Below are 20,139 nucleotides of genomic sequence, written 5' to 3' on the forward strand. Positions count from 1 at the left end.
AGGGCACTATATGCTGCATGTCATCTCTCTCACCCGCCTTTCCTGTCTCTATAAAAAAAATGAAGCAAAAAAAACAGTATTGGCAGTAAAGTAAAGTTGTTAATGGACTAAACAAGCAATACGATATGGACCTATTAAGGAACCACACCACAGAACCAAGCCATCACTCCTGAAATGGGGGGGGGGGGGGGGGGTCGGGGTTCCTGGGTGTTAGTTCACGGGCATGTGTGGTGGTGTGCTCTGCTGTGAGACGTGATGTGTCGCGCCTCCTCCAGTGTGTGTGTGTGTGTACGTATGTGTGTGTGTGTGTGTGGGAGAGATGAATGTCCCTGCTTGTTCCTATCACCGCTGACTCCCTGGCAGCCTAAATGGCCACAGTGCAGCGGTGCGGGCAGGATGAATGGCCGGCCTCTGTCTTCCCATGACAACCACTGTGCTCTAATCCTCCACCGGGGCCATCGATCTGCAAATTATTGATTGGTTTCTTTTCTTTTTCTTCTCTTTCTGTCTGTCTCTGTGCGTCTTGGACCTTTTCTTTTCTTCGTTCTGTTTCTGTCTTTGTCCTTTTCTCTTTTATTCCTTTGTTTTGTGCTTTTGTTATTTCTCCTCTTTCATTCATTCTTTCTATTTTTTCCCCTTTTTTGTTGTTTATTTCCTTGCTTTATTGCTATTATTAATCGCTGTCTCTTCCTCTGGGTGTCCATCTTCCTCTCTCTCTCTCTCTCTCTCTCTCTCTCTCTCTCTCTCTCTCCCCCATCTCTCTCACACACACACACACACACACACACACACACACACACACACACACACACACACACACACACGCACACGCACACACGCACACGCAGGGCTTTCTGCACTGGCCAAGAAGATCAAGCTGGAGGTGATGGGCGGTTACCACGGCAACCAGCAGCATGGTGTACCAAACGGGGAGAACGGCGATCACAACCCTGGACTGGGTATGTTACCAGTGATGGACAAACTAACTCACATTGTTTTACTTAAGTTAACCCATTTTGGTGTTAGCATTATGTTATGCTTTAGCTATTGAAAAATAGCAGATCTACAAGCTCATAGCGCGCCACCAAGTGGCACGCTACGAGCTTGTAGATCTGCTATTTTTGAAAAATCGAAGAACATTTTTAGAATCTGATCTCAGGTAAAAATGGGTTAATGTATGTGTTGTAATGATAATAATAATAATCTACAAAGTAACTAGTAGTAACTGTTTTCAAATAATTGTAGTGTAAAAAGTACAATATTTTGCCTCTGAGATGCAGTGGAGTAGAGGTAAAAGTACTGAAAATTGGAATGACTCCAGTAAAGTAAACATATATATATATAAGTACAGCAATTGAGTAAATGTACTTATAGTTACTTTACACCAATGGGTTGGGTATGTATCTCTCTCTCTATCTCACGCACGCACGCACGCACGCACGCACGCACACACACACACACACACACACACACACACACACACACACTCAATCATTAATCATGGCCGTCCAACGCGTCTATCGCCCTGCTATCAGTAGACACGGGTTATCTTTAGCCACTGGTAAGCCACAGCGAGTCCTCCGTCAGCAGCTGTGTTTATGTCTGAATACGGAGGGCCAAACTAAAGTGATTAAAATCCAGGATGTTATGTCAGCTCCTCTGAGAAAACCACGAAGGGGGAAAAAACAACGAAGATGAGTCATACGCTCTGCATTTCAACTACAGCACAAACAACAAGAGTAGTGATCACCAGAGAGATATCTATCTGCCTCTGGTATAACCCAAACATATAGCCGGGGTACACCAATATAGAGCACGGGGGAACTTGGACATAGTTTGTGGTTTTCCAGATTTCCAGTTGTTGTTGTTGTTGTTGTTGTTGTTGTTTTCCTTTAAAGGGGAATTTCTCCCTAAACCTTTTTTTACAAAAGTAAGTTGATAATTATGTTATATTGACAAAAAAAATAAAAATAAAATAAAGATATAGGGGAGCTGAAGCAGCAGAAGGAGCTGGAGCTGCTCCTGGAGGGGTCTAACATCAGCTCACGTAGACCAGGAAGAGTGTAGTGTCAACAATGCATGGAGTGTTGCTGTCACATCATCTAGAACAGATGTAAACAAAAAACAATTGCGCGATTGAATAGGTAGTTGTAGCGTTTCCTCTCCAGCCCCAGCTTCATCTCCAGCCCCAGCCCCAGCTCCCCTATATCTTTATTTTTTTTATTTATTTTTTTTTGGGGTCAATATACATAATTATCAACTTACTTTTGTAAAAAAAGGTTTAGGGAGAAATTCCCCTTTAAAGCAATGATACTGCACATACACTGGCTTATACGTGCAGTGTACCAAGTAGAAAGGCTATTTCTTCTAAGATTTGATTTTTATCGACTCTGTTGATAATATACACGCAATAACATTCTCAGTGTTCATGGGACTCAGACGAAGGCTTTGTAGCCAAAACGCGTTTCCACTTGACTGGAATAGAGTCAATTCAAACTTTATTGACAGCCGTAGCCAATAGAAGACAAACAACAATTAAAAACATACAAAACAGTTAAAAATAAATACAGGGGTTCATAAAACTCTAAAAATCTCTCATATAAAAAAAGATCTATAAGAGGCACTCATACCAATGTTTCCACATCAAAGAGCGGTATCTAACCTAGGATAGGCCTATCTCACAGCCCCCTTTCCACGCCCCCTTCCGGAGCTAGTGGTGTCATTTAACCATTAGCATTTACACTTTTTTTCTCTGGAGAATCTAAGTACATTTCCTAATGTTAAAATGTCAAAGACCGATAATAATATGAAGAAAACACAATGGTATAACAACTCAAATAAGTAGAATAAACCTTACCTTTACAAAACAGTAGTTTGTGGCTTGTGAAAATACCTCTTTTAACAAGCCTATGGACCACAGAAAAAATAACACCATTAGCTCCAAAAGGGGGCGGGGAAATGCTCTGAGATAGGCCTATTGGTCAACACCTTAATAACGTTATTATGTGACCAATCAAGTCGGCTTTTAAAGCTCAACATAAGGTTTCTCAAGAGAGCCTGGAAGGTGGTTAGGCCAGAGTCACAGAAGAGCTGACTAGCACTGCCACCCCTAGGCTTCTTCAGGAGAATCCTGAGAGCATCATTATAAGCCACCTTTAGCTTGCGCAGAATCTCTTTTTTATAATTCACCCATAAGGGGGCTGTATACAGCGGGGTGCAGTACGCTCTAAATAGGTTCACCTTGACCTCAACTGAGCAGTAGTGAAATTTCCCTGGCTAACGTATTAGCTTGGGCATACGGCATTCTGCGCTGTCGGTACATGTCAGCATCGTCTTCCATCTTATCAGTAATGATGTGCCGCACATATTTACAACTGCTACATACAGAGAGGGTTTGATCCGACAAGTAGAACACTGGAACAGAGTGCCTTGGACCCCCTTTTCTTATCTTTTCATGTTTGAACCCTCGACCAACGAGCACCTGTATTCAGTTCACAACAAAGGACCACGGCAGCGCTTCTTCCCTCTATTCAACATTTAACTCACTTTAACTCTCACAAACCATTTAACTTCACCTTATTGGCTATTTGTCTGCAAAATGTCACAATTACAGTACGTAACCTCATATGGCTACTTTGTCTGTGTTACTCATTTCAATGAAAGACTGCATGAATGCAAATCCATACATGCTTAAAATTGCATCATCATAACTCTTTGGGTCACATTTAGGCTAATTTTTTATGGCGCTTTTCAATGCACTACATGCTTACTCAAAGCGCTTACAATGGTTCATTCATTCATACATTGGGAGGTGAAGCGGCGAACAGTCGACGCCAGCGTCCTCACTTCCCACATTCACACACCAACGGTGGCAAGCTCACACCGACCGACTCATTGGAGGCAATGTAGGGTTCAGTGTCTTGCCCAAGGACACTTCGACATGTAGGACAGGAGGAGCCGGGATTCGAACCGCCGACCCATGGATCATTGGACGACCTGCTCTACCTCCTGAGCCACAGCCGCTCTATCTCTGTTTACAGAGATAGAAAGAAATTGACAGCAAATAAATTGCCACGGCATAATTACTTTGGTGCGGAAAAGATGGCACTGGCGATTGTTTTTTTTTTTTCTGTCAAGTTTCACGGTCACCTAGTGCACAAACGTGGAGAAGCCAAGGGGGACTCAGTCACACCCGAGTCTGTGAGGTAGGTGCATATACAGGTATATCACCCAATACGTGGCTTGTTTTTTTTTTGTATCATCAAGAAAAAAACATTCCTGAGACCCACCGCGCATAAAAATACACTGCGCTTCACGGCGGAGAGAGCGTCTGACAAAGAAAACAAGCGTACCTGGATGATAGAGAGATGACTAAGATGAGAGGCCAGGGCCAGATCAATAGTCTTTCTCTCTAATTCACCATCCTGAATGCAAACGACAACCGCTGGACAATCGATGGGACAACGGACAGGCGCGTGCGCCGCGCGCACGCACACGCAAACACCAACGGCACAAGCGTCGAGGCGTCGCGGACATCGCCCCCGCCGTTATCGACAGGTTAAAACACCATCGGTGTGTTTAGATAGATGGCAGGGCTTACGGCGCTCTGTGTGGAATACACTATCAGACTGACACGCTTAGGCACGCGCACGCACACACGCACACACACGCACGCACACACACACACCTGAACGGTGGAAGTCAATCAAAAAATATACTGTGCAAATGTGCTCAGCATGAATTTCGCACATGTTTTTTGCTTGCATGTCTGCATGCAGGTACGTGTGTGTGTGTGTGTGTGTGTGTGTGTGTGTGTGTGTGGCACATTTTCCCCTTGAGCCATGTCTGTCTAAACCGTTACCAGTCGTAAGCATTGTTTACCATTTGTATACACTCAGTAGCTTTGTCTGCCAGCATCTGCACACAGTTAACCCATGAAGACCTGAGATCAGATTCTAAAAATGTCTTCTACATCCTGACAGTTTTCGTTCTTTGATTTTTCAAAAATAGCAGACCTACAAGCTCGTAGCGCGCCACTCGGTGGCGCGCTATGAGCTTGTAGATCTGCTATTTTTCAATAGCTAAAGCATAACATAATGCTAACACCAAAAGGGGTTCCCGCCCAAAACGGGTTAAGTGGCATGGTTACCACCAGCCATTATAAACCTGTAAAGCTTAATCATTGGTAATGACAGAGTCGCATAGAAAAACATGCATGCATTCACGTGCACGCGTATAAGCATGATGTGTTTTTCCATACTGCCACCCACGGCCTTATGGGAAGGGGGCCGGCCCCTACCGGTGCTTAAACCACTACAAAGGCAATCTCAGATTACACACACACACACACACACACACACACACACACACACACACACACACACACACATACATACACACACAATAACACACGCAAACACAAATGCTGAGTGTGACACCTTATAGGCTTGGAGGAGGGTGTGTGTGTGCGTGCGTGCGTGCGCGCGAGCGAGCGTGCGTGCGTGCGTGCGTGCGAGCGTAAGCAGAGTGCAGACGCGTGAGCAGACGTTTCTGTATTTAACAAGATCTTCTGGGAAATTTACAGTAACTGTTTGTTTACTGTAATGGTTTGTTTGGAAGAAGCATATAAGAGAAGGCATGTTGTTGACGTTTTGATGTTCCTTAATGAAATAGTATACCGAGAGAGAGAGAGAGAGAGAGAGAGAGAGAGAGAGAGAGAGGAGAGAGCAAAGATGCGAGCGAGGAAGCGAGTGAAGGAGAAGTAAACAGTCAAACAGAGAGGGGTGTTACTACCAGTGTTTTCTAACTGGGGCTTTAATATTTGGAGTTGGCTGCTAGTTGACTGACTGAGCAGCTGGTCATTTAGCTCTATTCACACAGATCTTTTGTTTGGATTGCTTGCTGGCTGCTCTGGGCGAGAGAGGGGCTAATCTGCCAAATGCACAAAGCATTGCACATATGTCCAACCAGCCCAACTCATAAAGTCAGCTCCACACTTTCTCTTTTTCTTTCTTTCTTTCCCTCTTTCTTTCTTTCTTTCAAGCCCGCCTGCTATCTTTAACCCATTTTGGACTGAGGTCGATTAAAAAAAAGGCTTCTAAATCCTAACATTTTTCTGAAAAACCCATGTTTCTATGTCAGTGGTGCTCAACCTTTTTCATGTCAAGGACCCCCAGAATTATCTCTATTGGGCCACGAACCCCCATCTCAAAATATGTAGTTCCAGGGACCCCCCAGAAGCCAATATTTTAGTTAAAAATGTTCGCTCTGAAATATATATTCAAAGATTTGTGACACATTTTCACGACTTTTCAAAAATAGCAGACCTACAAGCTCGTAGCGCGCCACTCGGTGAGCTTGTAGGTCTGCTATTTTTCAATAGCTAAATTATAACATTATTTCTTTCTTTCTTTCTTTCTTTCTTTCTTTCTTTCTTTCTTTCTTTCTTTCTCTCTTTCTATTTTATTCCTTCTCTCTTTAGTGGGGGGGGGGGGGGGGGGGGGGCATTTTATTTGCCAGCGCCGTGCACTCATTCTATTATTTTTGCGACAATTGTGCAGAATCGAGTCCAAGATTTTTCCCTTTGTGTTTATAATTACCCAGCATGCATTGCTGGCGCTGCACCAGGACGGCCATCGGTTTCCTTTGTTCCACTTCCTCCCTGTGTTTCTTTTGTTTTTTTGTCTTTTATTAAGTGATAAATATTTATGTCGTTTTTTTCCCCTCCCTGACAGGTTTGTTTGTTTCGAGTATAGAAGGAGAGAAATGGCACACTGGGGGTGTTGCTGAGCGGAAGAATTGTGTTTTAAAGATAGCAGGCGGGCTTGACTCAAGAAAGGAGCAGAAACAGCAGATTGTCCACGCTTATAGCGTATTTTAGTGTTGTGGTATATTATATGGAGATGACAACACACTCTAGATGGTCGGCTTCAGCAAAGTGTCGAAGCACCTCCATAATGTTTTATCACACTGACGCTGGGATAGAAATAAACCAACAGAAAATGAAAATGCTCTGGAGCATCAATGGCTAAAAGTTACTTAATTACAGAATGAAGTGATGTTATTAGAAAATCATTGTAAAAATGTTAGGTTGACTCTGAAAGTGTAAAAATGGACCTGTAAGGGCCGATTCATACTCCTATTTTAGAGCGGAATAAAAGTCGGTTCGGCTCTGTAGAGCCTACAATGTGACGTCATTTGAGGTTCGGGGGGGGGGCGGGTACCGTTCTAAAGTCGGCTCTTCGGTGCTACTGAAAATTCCTGACGAGCCGAAATCATTTCGGCACTACAGCGCCGAAACAGCGGTAAAATAGGAGTATGAATCGGCCCTTAGGGTCCATTTTAGGGTGCAGCAGTGTGCTGAAGTCCTCTGTGTTGTCAGTATGTCTGTTGGACCTCGTCGTCACCTGTAGTTACGAGGCGGAGCAGAAATGTCACGGTGGATGAATAACAACCTTTATCTGTTCCTTGTGCTGCCTCTCCTCCTCCTTCTCCCACCCTGTCTATTCTTGAGCGTCTGACTCCAGTCCACACTCACCCTTTTCATGCTCTGCATTTCTCTACCCCCACGCATGAACACACACACACACACACACACACACACACACACACACACACACTTTGTCTTCCTATACTTACAATATACTTCCTCCGTTGACTATGTTATATTCCCTAACACCCAAGCCTTAACCCATTTTGACCTGAGATCAGATTCTAAAAATGTCTTCTACATCCTGACAGTTTTCTGTAAAAGCTATGTTTCTATGTCAGTCGTTCTTCGATTTTTCAAAAATAGCAGACCTACAAGCTCTTAGCGCGCCACTCGGTGGCGCGCTATGAGCTTGTAGATCTGCTATTTTTCAATAGCTAAAGCATAACATAATGCTAACACCCAAAATGGGTTATATTCCTTAACACCCAAGCCTTATAACCACATGAACCAGATAGTGTCTGTATTCTGAGGTGAACATTCTGCAATAAAAATGCACGTCCACAAGCAACATGAACTTCGTGAGCTTGGCGATTGGCTATTTTAGGCAAAGAGATTTGGTGTAGGGGGGGGAGGAGGGGGCCTAGTGTAGATCCCTGGGGGACTCCTCCTCAGTGATGTACCTATATAGGGTAAAGTGGTTAACCCATCATGACACCATCATTATATATACATACCCATCTACAATAGCAGTCTCTCTTAACTTAAAAGTGTGTGAGATTGGCCTCGGCCGTCGCTCAGCGGTCCAGGCACCTTGGCTGGTAAGCCAGCTTTACAGTGTGTTGCGGGTTCGAGTCCCGATCCAGACGAACGTTGCTGTGTGTCCTCCCCCCATCTCTCTCCCCTTTCCTGTCTACTTACTGTCACCTGTCAAATAAAGGCAAAAAGCCCCCAAAAAATATATATATTAAAAAAAAAAAAAGTGTGAGATCAGAGTAAGTACGGTAAGTACCTAGTCAAACGACAGGTTAAGTGGATAGGTAAGTAAGAATGCAAAGACAACTATTTTGTTCTAAGAAATTAGGATACACTAGGTACGTACACTTCAAACCTAGCATCTATCTAAACAACCTTATAGTCAAGCAAACACATAACATAACGTGAACGAAAGTAACCAACATGCCAAGCATATAGCATCTATCAATGATACAAGGAATGAGGGGTGCTACTGTAGGGGCTGAAGAGGTGAGTTTTCACACTGTGGTCGAACATTGGGGAGTGACGCTTCGAACTCACAAAAAAGAAAAAAAACGCAAGGTCCACCTGTAGGAGTGGTATTAGAGTGAGACTGTAGGAGTGGTATTAGCCCATTTTGGGCGGGAACCCCTTTTGGTGTTTTAAACATTATTATGTTATAATTTAGCTATTGAAAAATAGCAGACCTACAAGCTCATAGCGCGCCACCGAGTGGCGCGCTACGAGCTTGTAGGTCTGCTATTTTTGAAAAATGGTGAAAATGTGTCCCAAAATGTTTGAATATATTCTTTCAGAGCGAATGTTTTCAACTCAAATCTTTGCTTCTGGGGGGCGTCCCTGGAACGACATATTTTCAGATAGTGGTCGGCAGCCAATTACATATGATATTGGGGGGGGGGGGTCCTTGAAATGAAATAGTTTTGAGCACCACTGACATAGAAACATAGGTTTTTCAGAAAAACTGTCATGTTTTAGAAGACATTTGTAGAATCAAACTTAGGTCAAAATGGGTTAGAGTGAGACTGGAGCCCTTTCAGTGTGTCATCAGAGAACAAGAAGCGTACAGAGCCTTTCTATCAGCACACTGAACACAGACAAGCGGTCCATTTAGCTGTGACATCCTGGAGCACTGCTTCCCAAACCTTTCAGGTCCAGACCCAGAATTGTGATTAGGGACAGGTCGAAATTTAAATAGGGATACCCCTGGAGGAAATGTATGTGCCCTGATATAAAATACCATCACCCTCCCTGTGAATGAAAATAAAAATCTAGTCCCCTCCCCAGGTGATTAAACAAAAAGGAATCACCCTCCCCTATTAACCTATTAATTAACATCACATTTACCTCAGTATTATTTATTCCTAACTTTAATCTGGTAGCGTTTTTAATATGTGAGAAATTAAAGTGACCGCAAAAATCGCGAAAAATCACTGTCCACTGTGAGGTTCGAACCTCACTGACAATGGTCTTGTGGTCTAACGCCTAACACAGCAAGATATGCAAGCCATTGAAAAGTGTGGGTTGTAGTGTGTACTTGTAGTGTGTGTGTTGTAGTGTGATTGACACGGGGAACAATGAAAACCGGTCCTGTTGGGAAGAACCAAGTGAAAGCAACAGAGGGGTATCGTTGACCAAAGTTGTACTTTAATTCAGAAAAGCTGTAGTATTAGATATATATAAAACCCGGACTATTTTATTATCAAAATTGGATCACCCTCCCTTGGACTCGAAGTAAAATTAGCTCACCCTCCCTCTGACTAAAATTAAAAAGACATGGCCCTCCCCTATTTTCCTCCAGGGCCCCCTTTTCTAAATTTCGACTGGTCCCTTATACGTTTGCCCGGGACCTTACTTTTTTTGAGTGGTGTAAACCACTCCTACAACTGGCTTTGTTAGTTTGTCTGTCTGTCTGTTCGTACCAAAAAATGAGCATGGTTGCTATGGTCACCCAGTTCACACGGGTGTGATTTCATTATGTCAGACATTACGTCAGACCACAGCTGATCCTCGATTCGTGACCCATACAACTAGAGCACCGGAGCCCATGACCCCCCCCCCCCCCCCCCCCCTCCCCTCCCCCGAGAGAAGGACTGAGAGACAGAGAGACTTCATCGCGGTACTACATATACTATATTAATATTATCCTCTCATTATTTTTCAGTTCCATTCTACTTTGTGTGCCCTCCTCCAGGTCTGGAGCAGCTCCCCTTCATGATGATGTCCCATCCGCTGATCCCCGCCAGCCTCGCCCCGGCTTCCGTTTCCATGGCGATGGGCCAGATGAGCCGCCTGAGCACGCTGGCCAACATGGCCAACGTGGCGCAACTCCACCACGCACACCACAACAACCTTCATGCCAGGGCCCCCACCTCTGTCATAAAGGTGAAGTCATAGGATCCCTTATACCATGTCCAGGGCCCCCACCTCTGTCATAAAGGTGAAGTCATAGGATCCCTTACCATGTCCAGGGCCCCCACCTCTGTCACTGAAAAGGTGGTCACCTCATCACCTAATACTGGAGTATGAATTGGCCTTTTGCCATGTCCAGGGGCCCCCAGTCTTGTCTTTGGATCTCGTACCATAGTCGACAAGACTGAGTTGAGCCAAAGGTAGATTTTATGGTTGTTTTAACCCAAGAAGACCTGAGGCTGATTCTACAAAATGCCTTATAAATCAGTATTCCAGGGGCACGGTGGCACAGTTGGTAGTGCTGTCGCCTCACAGCTAGAAGGTCCTGCGTTCGATTCCCGCTCGGGGCGCTGTGGGTGCTGGCGGCGTGTTTCCTCCTCCGCGTCATCAGTGCCCATACCCGGGGCGGGGTTGGCGAAAGGGCCTTTCTGTGTGGAGTTTGCATGTTCTCCCCGTGTCCCCTAGGGTAGGTACCCTCACAAAAAACATGCAGTAATCCTGGTCTCTAAACTGCCTCCCCCTGGCCAGCCGGGGCGCCTGATGGAGGGGATGCAGTAATCCTGGTCTCTAAACTGCCTCCCCCTGGCCAGCCGGGGCGCCTGATGGAGGGGAAAGGAACTGGTTGGAATAACGTGTTCCTTCCACGCGCTACGTCCAACCAGGGAAACTCCCCCCTGTCAGGTGTAAAGGAGCAACTTGGACACTCAGGCATGAAGGAAGCATGAGTTCAAGTCTGTTGCTCTCCCCATGTCCCCCATATATGGGGACTAGGTTGGCGGAGGGTGTGTAGAACCCAGGATCACATTAGATAATTGACACAGGGGGTTACAAAATCGTGGGATAAAAAAAAATATATATATATAAATCAAATCCTCAAACCTTTCTCATGCCAAGGACCCCCAAAATGATATATATTTGGCCACGGACCCCCAAATGAAAATGTTTTGTGCCAGAACAGAATATGTGTGTTTCAATATAAATTCAATACTTTTTCTAAAAATGTTAAAATAGCAGATGCACAAGCTCGCAGTGTGAGCTTGTACATCTGCTATTTTTGAGAACCACTGTTCTTGCTTGCTTGCCTTCCCAGTTTTAATGGGTGAAATTGGCTTCCCAAAATTGTAGATTATTACTTTGTTAAGTTTGGCTCAGTAAAATAAAGTGCGTTTGCCCATTTGTATTCTTAATCCTAGCGTTCTTAAAATGATACTTGATAAGAAATGTCATGAGAAACATTTGATTGGTTCATAGGTTGAAAACCACCAGTCACAATTTGCACACGATTTCTTTTCATAACTTTTGATTTCATAGTATGTTTTTATGCTGATTGGTAGGAACGAGTCCAGGACAGTCCCTCCCCTTCTCCGTCATTGGAGGAAGGCCAGATGTCATCCAACCACAGCAGCAGTGTCTCAAGTTCACCATGTCACACAGAACGCACTGCAGATTCCACGCGTACGTACACCATGTGTGATGAACACGTCAACACGGAAAGGAGAACAAGAAGAAAAATATCAATTTCAATCAGCCGTGAGCTATTATTACTGAATGCAAATTTGTTTTATTTCCAGACCCAAACAATGGCAACATGTGTTCGGGCCACGGTGTGTTAGGCCACTCCCCAAGCACAGTGCAAGGATTCACAGAGACAGACATGGCCCCGCTGGAATACAGCAAGGACAACAAGAGGAGCCACACTGATAGAGGTACCTACCACCAGCTGACACACTGATAGAAGTACCACCAGCTGACACACTGATAGAGGTACCACTGTGGTACCATAGAGGTACCACTGAGGTACCATAGAGGTACCACCAGCTGACATACTGATAGAGGTACCACTGTGGTACCATAGAGGTACCACTGAGGTACCATAGAGGTACCACCAGCTGACACACTGATAGAGGTACCACCAGCTGACACACTGATAGAAGTACCACCAGCTGACACACTGATAGAGGTACCACTGTGGTACCATAGAGGTACCACTGAGGTACCATAGAGGTACCACCAGCTGACATACTGATAGAGGTACCACTGTGGTACCATAGAGGTACCACTGAGGTACCATAGAGGTACCACCAGCTGACACACTGATAGAGGTACCACCAGCTGACACACTGGTAGAGGTACCACCATCTGACACACTGATAGAGGTACCACCAGCTGACACACTGATAAAGGTACCACCAGCTGACACACTGATAGAGGTACCACCAGCTGACACACTGATAGAGGTACCACCAGCTGACACACTGATAGAGGTACCACCAGCTGACACACTGATAGAGGTACCACCAGCTGACACACTGATAGAGGTACCACCAGCTGACACACTGATAGAGGTACCACCAGCTGACACACTGATAGAGGTACCACCAGCTGACACACTGATAGAGGTACCACCAGCTGACACACTGGTAGAGGTACCACCAGCTGACACACTGATAGAGGTACCACCAGCTGACACACTGATAGAGGTACCACCAGCTGACACACTGGTAGAGGTACCACACTGATAGAGGTACCACCAGCTGACACACTGATAGAGGTACCACACTGATAGAGGTACCACCAGCTGACACACTGGGAAAACTAAAGCAACGCGTTGTCAGCTTGTACATTGGCTCCTTGAATTTCTGAGTATTTGAGTTTGGTTCTTGTTTAGCAAACTTTGCTAGAAAAAGAAAATCTAAATTGGCAAACATCATCATTTTGTACTTCGTTTCATCAAGCCTATTTAAAAGTGATTTGTCTGTCTGGGACACGTTTTGTTTGGTTCGTGGTAAGCTAACATTATACTGGTAATACAAGATTTAGCATTACTTCCACGAAATTTGATTTGTTAGATTTCTTTAACACATTGTAGATCATGTAATAATTCCAAACCAGTTCATTCCCTATCCTTACCTTTAAAATGTGATTTTTGTATATTTGCTTTTTTTGTGGATTTAAAAGCATGCGGTCAGGCTATAGCAGCGAACCCGCCTCACCTCAGCCCTCCGCGTTCCACCTTCCCACATGCTTCACAGAGGAGAGATGAGTCCTAATAGGCCCATAAGTATTCAAGAAGCTCTCGGCCCCGTTCTCTCCAACTTCAGCGTTCTCCTCCTTCTCTTCCTTCTTCTTTGTCTGCCGGTGGCCAGGCTGTCTGCTCCCCGCAGAGAGAAAAGACAAATAATTCAGCGAAACGGGGGATCCATTAGCCCAGGAAGCAGCGTTACATTAGCGAGCCATTTGCAGGGCCGCGGCCTAACGAGCCGGGCGGCTCTCCGCCTCCCGCGCTCTCAGCTGGACCTCATCTGCATAACGACTGCCTCCCCGTCGTCAGGGCCCGGTGTTGCCACGGCGTTGCAACGTCAGTTGTTTGGTCTCCCTGTCAGGGAGGTTTGCATTAGCTTAATGAGGACTGCTCAAGGACAAACAGTCAGCAGAAATCTACAGCGAGAGTGGGGGGGGGGGGGTGAGAGAGAGATGGACAGTTTGTGCGTATGCGTGCAAATGTATTCTCGTACTGAATGGCATTATTTTGTAATCGAATCTATATAGTACAAAGGCCCCCCAGTTAAGGTTTTGAGAGGCTGTCAGAGATCTTGCTCATGTATTGATAAAGCAGTGACGGCAGCAGCAGTAGCGCATAGAGCCATGCATCAAACATCGCATTTGTGCAATTGATTTTCAATTGATTTTCCTGGTATGCAAACGAAATACCTACATACATACAATCACCCGGATGGCTTGCTTTTGTGTTTGACCTCCAGGCGTCGTATAGGCTAGTTTTATCCCAGATTGAATCCGGCTTCAAAGAAAGAGCACTTCAGTGCTGTCATTCTATCAATCTGTCGTATAGGATAATCTGCGTGTGTGTGTGTGTGTGTGTGTGTGTGTGTGTGTGTGTGTGTGTGTGTGTGTGTGTGTGTGTGTGTGTGTGTGTGTGTGTGTGTGTGTGTGTGTGTGTGTGTGTGTGTGTGTGTGTGTGTGTGTGTGTGTGTGTGTGTGTGTGTGTGTGTGTGTGTGTGAGAGACAGAGAGGGAGAGAGCGAGAACATTTTGGCTGTGTATGCTGTTTCAGTTGGTCTTTGAACAACGTATTCATGCAGCAGAGATCAGAGGCCATCCCTGACACCTCACTCCTATTAACTAAACATCAGCAGAATTTTATTCTCTCTACCACCACCCCAACCCAACCTACCCCCTCCCTACACATCTCCAGCCCCACACACACACCTCACCTCCTCTCCTTCTCACTGTCTCTGTCTCTCTCTCTCTCTCCCCACTCCACTCTCTCTTCCGCTGACTGGCAGTCTTCACGTGGTGAAGTTCATTAGCCTGGGGGGACGAGAGAGAGGGGGGGAGGAGGGGGGGGGGGGGGGGGCAGATATGAGGATGGGAGAAAAAGAGGAAAACAGACAGTGACCTTGGTTAGGGAGATGTGTAAATGATCAAACGGACTGGCAGCCACGCGGGTATTTTGTGAGTGTGTGTGTGTGTGTGTGTGTGTGAGTGTGTGTGCGCGCGTGTGTGTGTGTGTGTGTGTGTGTGTGTGTGTGTGTGTGTGTGAGAGAGAGAGAGAGTGTGAGGTAAAGTAGGCGTAAAACAGTAACTCAATAAAGGATCAGTCACATCCAAGGAGCCTGGGGAGCCCATGTTGCTGACTGCGCAGTTTAGGCGCCCGTACGTATGTGTGTGTGTGACTGTGTGTGTGTGTGTGTGTGTGTGTGTGTGTGTGTGTGTGTGTGTGTGTGTGTGTGTGTGTGACTGTGTGTGTGTGTGTGCGTGCATATATATCTGTGTGTGTCTGTGCACGGCGTGAGCCACAGGGGTGTAGTTGGATGCCCTCCGCTGGGTTCGCCAGCACCTGCTAATTACCTTTCTCTACAGAGCAATGCTTTTAGCAGGAAAGAGAGAGAGAGATAGAGGAGGGGGGGGGGGGGGTAGGAGAAGTGTGTGGGTGTAGGGGCGGGGGGGGCTTGTTGCTTTTTCCTTCGCACAACACCTTGAATGTGACAGTTTGCCAAGACGCGCGTCCGAAGCGGAGAGGGAGGAGGAGGAGGTGGGCGGATTTGGAAGCCGAAGATGCTGTGGTCAGCTAAGTGGGGAAAACAGCGTCATTTGTCACAGACACGGGGAAGAAAGTATAGCGTACATCACATCTCACAGTGGCGCTCATCTGTTTGCTTCACGGAGCCCAGAGCGAGAGCCGCTCGCTCTGCCAGGACGTCTTCGTTTCGGCGCGGGGACGGCGACCGTAGTCGTACAGTATACAACACGGACGGAAAGCGAGTGACTGTTTAATCCATTTTGACCTGCGATCAGATTCTAAAAATGTCTTCTACATCCTGACAGTTTTCTGAAAAAGCTATGTTTCTATGTCAGTCGTTCTTCGATTTTTCAAAAATAGCAGACCTACAAGCTCGTAGCGCGCCACTCGGTGGCGCGCTATGAGCTTGTAGATCTGCTATTTTTCAATAGCTAAAGTATAACATAATGCGTAAAACACCAAAAGGGGTTCCCGCCTAAAATGGGTTAATCGCATAAATTTAATGTGAAAATAAAGCCTAATTTATGCTTGTGTCATGTGACAGTGTCGTGCGCCGAAAATAGCAGATCTACAAGCTCACAATGCATCGCGCCTGTGACGCATTGTGAGCTTGTTGCTATTGTCGCCACGTGACACAGTTGTACGACAGCGTATAAATCATGCTTAAGGGAGTTCAGCCATTTATTTCTATATCAGAAGCAAATATTTGCGTTAAAAACGTTCATTGTGACACTTTGACTTTGACTTTGACTTTGAGAATATATATTCAAAGACATTTTCACGATTTAAAAAAAAAATAGCAGATCTACAAGCTCGTAGCGCGGCTTGTAGATCTTCTATTTTTCAACAGCTTTAAAGTTTTAAATAATGGTTAAAGTGGTTAAATCCTAAAGCGACACGCGTCCTAAATGGGTTAAGGGAGTTAACCCATTCAGGCCTGACGTCGAAATAAATAAAAAAAAGTTTTCTAAATCATGACAATTTTCGGAAAGATTTGAGGAACATTTTAACGATTTAAAAAAAAATAGCAGACCTACAAGTTCATAGCGCGCCACTCGGTGGCGCGCTATGAGCTTGTAGATCTGCTATTTTTCAAAAGCTAAATTATAACATAATGTTTAAAACACCAAAAGGGGTTCCCGCCCAAAATGAGTTAAGGCAGAAAGTGTCAAACCCCTCACTTCCCTCCCCATGCTGAGAAATTGATCAAAGAGTGCATCAGATTGGCAAATGGATTAATTGACGCATTTTCTGTTTTCAATCCACCAACAGTAACTACCGTTGCAGCCAATTAAAATTCACAGTAAAGTGGCACAGATGGTCAGCCGTAATGCAGTTTCTTTGCTGTTTTTATGTGAGTTGTCAAGCTTTGATGAATTATCAATCGGCATACTGCCATCTAAGGAAGGTTAACCATATTATTTTTGAAAGCCCTAAACATGGAGCTACTACACTTCTAAGCACCTACACACGCACACACACACACACACACACACACACACACACTGGTATGTGTGCACCTTTTTGTTGTGTGGGCTCGTTATATGAAATCAAATAACTGAGGTTTTACTGCGTTTACATTTCATAGTGTCAGTGGTATACAGAAAATGGAAGGTTGGATTTGATTCTTCAATAACAGTACAGTGTGTACTGAAAACAAGCCATGCCAATATAATATAAGGACGTCCTCTGAAATTGGAATATTTATCTAGACAGGTGGCGAAAACTGGCACGCATTTGTACTTCTCACAGATTGTTGGGACAGTGGGACATATATGTAGCTTCAAACCAGAAGGTCTGGTCACACAAGTTTGGGGCACATGGGGAATATAAAATGCATGACTGCCTTCCGACCTCACATAGTCTGCCATTATTTTTAACCCATTTAGACCTGACGTCGAAATTAAAAAAATGTTCGCTCTGAAAGAATACATATTCAAAGATTTGCACCACATGTTCATGATTTTTCAAAAATAGCTCAAGTATAACATAATGCTTAGTTAAAACACCAAAAGGGGTTCCCGTCCAGAATGGGTTAAATTTATTTTTTAACACATTAATACCGGGAAAGCATCTGTGTCATTTGAGATTTTTGCATTGGCTATTCAAAATGTTGTGCCACGCTGCAAACTGTATACATCTGCTATTTCTGAAAATAGAAGAATATTTACAGTGTATTTACAGCCTACTGATTCAGAAGGTATTTTGTTAGAATCGGCCTCGGGGGCTTGATGGGTTTAACCCATTTTGGGCGGGAACCCCTTTTGGTGTTAGCATTATGTTATGCTTTAGCTATTGAAAAATAGCAGATCTACAAGCTCATAGCGCGCCACCGAGTGGCGCGCTACGAGCTTGTAGGTCTGCTATTTTTGAAAAATCAAAGAACGACTGACATAGAAACATAGCTTTTTCAGAAAACTGTCAGGATGTAGAAGACATTTGTAGAATCTGATCTCAGGTCAAAATTTAACAATTGTGTTTCCAAAAGTCCTCGAGTCACGTCTTTCTCTTTCTCTTGTCTCGCAGACAACTGTTCCTTGGCTCCCCCTCAGTCGGCCAGGGGGGACGGCTGCGACAGACCACCAGGCTATCAGGGACAGAAGCTTCCAACAGGCAGCAGGGAGGGCTGCGACAGGGTAACCTACCCCAGAGGACAGAAGCTCCCCGCGGGCCTCCACCACCACCACCACGCTCCCTTCATCTTCCCAGAAGGCCTGTCCTCCATAGAGACGCTGCTCACCAACATCCAGGTGAGGCTCCACTGGGGGCTCTGCTATTGGCATTATTCTTTTTTTTTTTTTACGTTTTATTGAATTTTAATCAAACATACATGAAAACGAAACGTCTGACAATTGACAATACATACAACCGAAAACAAAACAAGACAATATACGTACAATACACACAAGGGGAGATATCTGCCTCTCTTCTCTATTGATGATCATTCATAATACATAAGTACCTCAAACAGGTGCATATACAGGTTAAACAGGTTTAACTGAATTTATACAAAATCAGGTCTTATGGTAGAAACATGAGTAATCCATCTAAACCAGTTATCTGTGAAGACTTCAACTTGACCTCTGAAGCTGAATGTAATTCTCTCCATAATAAATATACTATAGATTAAATCAATCCATTCATTCATAGTTGGTATAACATTTGTAAGCCACTTTTTTGTTAAGGCTTTTTTGGATGCCACCAGCAGTACCCTCAGTAGATACTGATCCTGCTTTGCAAATTGAAGTCCTTCCAGATCTGCAAGATACATGCTTTTAAAATCAAAAGGAATGTCAACTGGCATTATTCTACTCTTTGACGTGAATAGGAAGCGAGGTGAAACCCACTCTGTGGGATTTCCCCAGATGTGACTAAATGAGAGAATGAACCAGACCAGGTGAATTGAATTGAAGGGATATAGTTGATAGCAGTGGGGTGTGTCCTGACCTTATTCTCAAAGCTCAAAGATGCCTTTGTTATGCTTCAGAATGCATATGCAATACAAGAAGTCATTGGTTGCATTTTCACAGGAGAAGCTCAAATCTCACCTTACGTGACCCAGATGTATGTTCGACGCAAGTGTAATGGCAAGTGGTAACTAACTCCATATTTAGCGTCTAATTAAAGGATCAAATTTGACTTACGTAAGGTTAATTTCTTTTCAGTCCCGTATTAGTCCAGTCATTTTATTATCTCTCTGAAAGAACCACAGCAGAGCCCTGCATTTGAGTTGGGATCCTGCGCCGTCCTGTGGGAACCAAAGCAAATCCCACAAGAGCGGGCAGTTTTTTTAAATAGCTGCAGGCAGGGATGGGCAATCAAAAGAGAAAAACTTGCGGGTCCAGCACATCCCGCATCATCCGGCAGCAATAAACTGGATGTACGTAGCGCACCTGACGCATGCAACAGTGTGGGTGGAGCACAAATCAAAGCAGGAAATTACAAAGCAAAAGCAAAGCAAGGCAGGTCCGCTGTTTGGATGCATTTCTCAATTGCTATGGACAAAAAACGGAAATGAACTGGAGGAGGAGAACGAAAATTTTAAACGTTGTGCCAACAGCAGTTAGCCCATTCCACTGTGTGCTACCTGTGATGGCCGTCTATCTCTCTCTCTCTCTCTCTCTCTCTCTTCTCTCTCTCTCTCTCTCTCTCTCTCACACACACACACACACACACACACACACACACACACACACACACACACACACACACACACACACACACACACCACACACACTCTCTCTCTCTCACTCTCTCTCTCTCACTCACACACACACACACACACACACACACACACACACACACACACACACACACACACACACACACACACGTAATGTGTTTTCCGTCCCAATGGAAATATTGGGGGACTAGACGGCACTTTGCTGCGGGGGGTCAGAAATGAACTGTGTGTGGCTATAGAAGTTCAGGTTAATAACAACTAATTCCGTTCAATCCACTAATTCCGTCAGCTGGCGCTCCCTCTGTGTCCAGTGTGTGACCTG

General features: G+C 44.8%; 1 protein-coding gene across 1 annotated transcript in view; it reads left to right on the plus strand.

The window, feature by feature from the left end:
* The window catches only part of dachc (dachshund c), a 53,885-nt gene that overhangs the window by 25,496 nt on the left and 8,250 nt on the right, over positions 1–20,139 (plus strand). Inside the window, exons 3-7 of the mRNA XM_079511708.1 lie at positions 849–959; positions 10,377–10,567; positions 11,929–12,049; positions 12,166–12,300; positions 18,161–18,384. Coding sequence (XP_079367834.1) covers positions 849–959; positions 10,377–10,567; positions 11,929–12,049; positions 12,166–12,300; positions 18,161–18,384 — 782 coding nt within the window. The remainder of the gene's footprint in view (positions 1–848; positions 960–10,376; positions 10,568–11,928; positions 12,050–12,165; positions 12,301–18,160; positions 18,385–20,139) is intronic.

Source organism: Electrona antarctica, assembly GCF_951216825.1.
Source record: "Electrona antarctica genome assembly, chromosome: 10".
Lineage (NCBI taxonomy): Eukaryota > Metazoa > Chordata > Actinopteri > Myctophiformes > Myctophidae > Electrona > Electrona antarctica.